At 39.5% G+C, this 2,350-nt stretch overlaps 1 protein-coding gene across 1 annotated transcript; it reads right to left on the bottom strand.

Moving 5' to 3' along the window:
• Positions 1-702: 702 nt before the first annotated feature.
• Positions 703-1,848, bottom strand: s100w (S100 calcium binding protein W). Its single transcript, XM_085801301.1, has 3 exons — positions 1,637-1,848; positions 1,120-1,268; positions 703-987 (listed from the first exon to the last, which is right to left on the bottom strand). The coding sequence occupies exons 2-3, from the start codon at positions 1,258-1,260 to the stop codon at positions 799-801; spliced, it is 330 nt and encodes a 109-aa protein (XP_085657427.1). The 5' UTR covers positions 1,261-1,268; positions 1,637-1,848; the 3' UTR covers positions 703-798.
• Between the last annotated feature and the right edge of the window lie 502 nt (positions 1,849-2,350).

The following is a 2,350-nucleotide window of genomic DNA, read 5'->3' as shown; positions in this document are numbered from 1 at the left end:
TAAATTGAGATTCCTGACAAAGTCAAAAAGCCTTGATGCTATAAACAAATTCATGTGGTACTTCTATGCATTTAAAACCTGAAAACGGGTCACTGGTGACCCGAACACCAGGAAGGTTAAAGGATAGAACATTTTATATAAAATGATATTAAGGACACTTTCATGTAAATAGAAAAGTTCCACAGATACTGGTCCTGTTGTTCACCTTTTTCAGATGATTTACTATTAATAAATTGAGAGACAGAAGAATACAGATGGACACAAAGTTGTAGTATCTTTAGTGGTGTGGAAAAAAAGGTACTGGTCAAAGTTTTAATCTACGGGGAACTTCAGTAAGTAAGACTAGGAAGTTGCAGACGAAACATTTCCTGTCATGAAGCACTAACTGTGACACGGCCACGGGAGACCAAAGTGAGTAATGTAGTTAAATGTTTGATGAGTCAGTGCTTATTTCCTTCCGAAACAATGACACCAGACACTTAGCAACGAAAGCAGTGATTGAACATAAACGCAAAAGCAAAGGAGGCCATCAACAAATAAAATACTCTTGAATTTATTTATTCTCAGTTGCTACTGAAAGGAAACTTCTTTGAAAACCAGCTTATAAGAGACAAAAACAAGACTACCAGCATGTGCATGTACGTTTCAGACACAAGATCAATCCGTTTTTAGCTTTATGTGCAAATGGCTTGGTACCAACAGCATCTGTCAGTGTGATATATTATCTATGTTGTGTACATGATATATGTGTAACACTTTTTATGCATCATGGTGCTACAAGCAGCTTGAAGTAAATATTTAGTCTTCTTGTTCCTCTTCTTTTTCTTTGCCCTTGCCTCTCTTGCCTCCCTTGCCTGTCTTCTTCTGGTAGTAGCATTTGGCCAGGACAGACACACACCGACAAAACTCTCGGAAGTTGACCTCACCATCATGGTTTTTATCGAGCATCTCCATGGCTTCCTCAATGTCAACTGCGTTGATTTTATCCTGGAAGATACATTCATACAGCAAAGTAATGATTATGACATGTACATGAAAAAGGTGTGTAAGAAGTGGGGCAACATTTTTCACCAATGGGCCAGTGCATGTCATGTAACCTGGGTGTGTTGCATTGTTTACCTTCAACTCAGTGCTTTCTATCTCTTGTTCCAACATTTTCTTCAGCTCCAACTTGTTCAGCTGTTTTTTCTTGCCTTCATCATCAGCATACTCCAGAAATATATCTACAATGTTTGTAATTACCTGCTCCAGACGGGCCATAGCTGAAGCTGAAAACAAAGACATTTATTGATTGAGACACAGGTTTAAGTTCAAATTTAATTAAGGTGAAAGATAACACCTCTATACAGAAAACACACCTCTCTATAAGAGACATGACATGAATCAGAGACATATACAGTACAAAGACAAATGTATCATGGGATGCATCAAAATCAAAGGTACATAGCTCTGCACTAGCACAAGAATAAAGGTTTTGTAAATGCCATGAAGCACTCTTAAGTTTTACCTATTAAAAAATATTGTCAATTCATAGACTGTCACACACCTCACCCTCGCTACCTGGATTAAAAGTTGTTATCTTCTCTCCTGCCACAGAACTGCCCCATCCCACATCCCCCTTTCCATCACAACTCACCTCAGAGTTCACGATACCCAGAACAGAAGTGAAGAGAGGTCTGTGTCAGCAGCTCAGCTTAGATGAGACTGTTGTCAGACGGACGGGAAAGCCTCCTCTTAAAGGCTAAGCACTCGCTGCCTGACACACACAAACACACACACACACACACAAACACACTCACCCACAGTGATTCATGCCTGGGTAATGCACTCCACTCCACCCACCCACTGTCTGTCTTAAAGTTGTACAATACATCACTGTAAAAATAGTTTTGTTTATAATGGTTGTCGGTTTGTTAACAAGCTGCATGCAGGTTTGTTTGGGTGTGTGTATTTGTATGTGTATATGTGCCTACCTTTGTGCGCTCAGCTGCATGAACTATTCGGTTGCAGATGAAGTAAGGTGGGGCTAATTTTTTTTTTCATTGAGAAGCTGCTCGGTTTTGGCCTTCCGGAGAAAATATGCCAGAGCAAATGGAAAGTTACAGTCACAGCCATGAGAGACAGAGAGTGTGTGTGTGTGTCTGCTCCGTCCTGTTTGTACTAAAGTTTTGCTAATGTTCCATATAAATAGGGCTACCAGTAATTTCCTATTTTACGAGGTTTTCGAAGTTCTGCGATGGAGACTTTATCAAAACAATTGTGTTTCTAACTGCAATGACATTATTACTACTTAGTTTGACAACTCTGGTGTTAAGGTGGTTTAGAAACCTAGAGATGTTATTGCATGTAT

This window comes from Trachurus japonicus, chromosome 16 (genome assembly GCF_045865225.1).
Source record: "Trachurus japonicus isolate A0001 chromosome 16, Traja_1.0".
Classification (NCBI taxonomy): Eukaryota; Metazoa; Chordata; class Actinopteri; order Carangiformes; family Carangidae; genus Trachurus; species Trachurus japonicus.
Note: the sequence above shows the minus strand (reverse complement) of the source record. Positions and strands in the feature narration are given on the sequence as shown.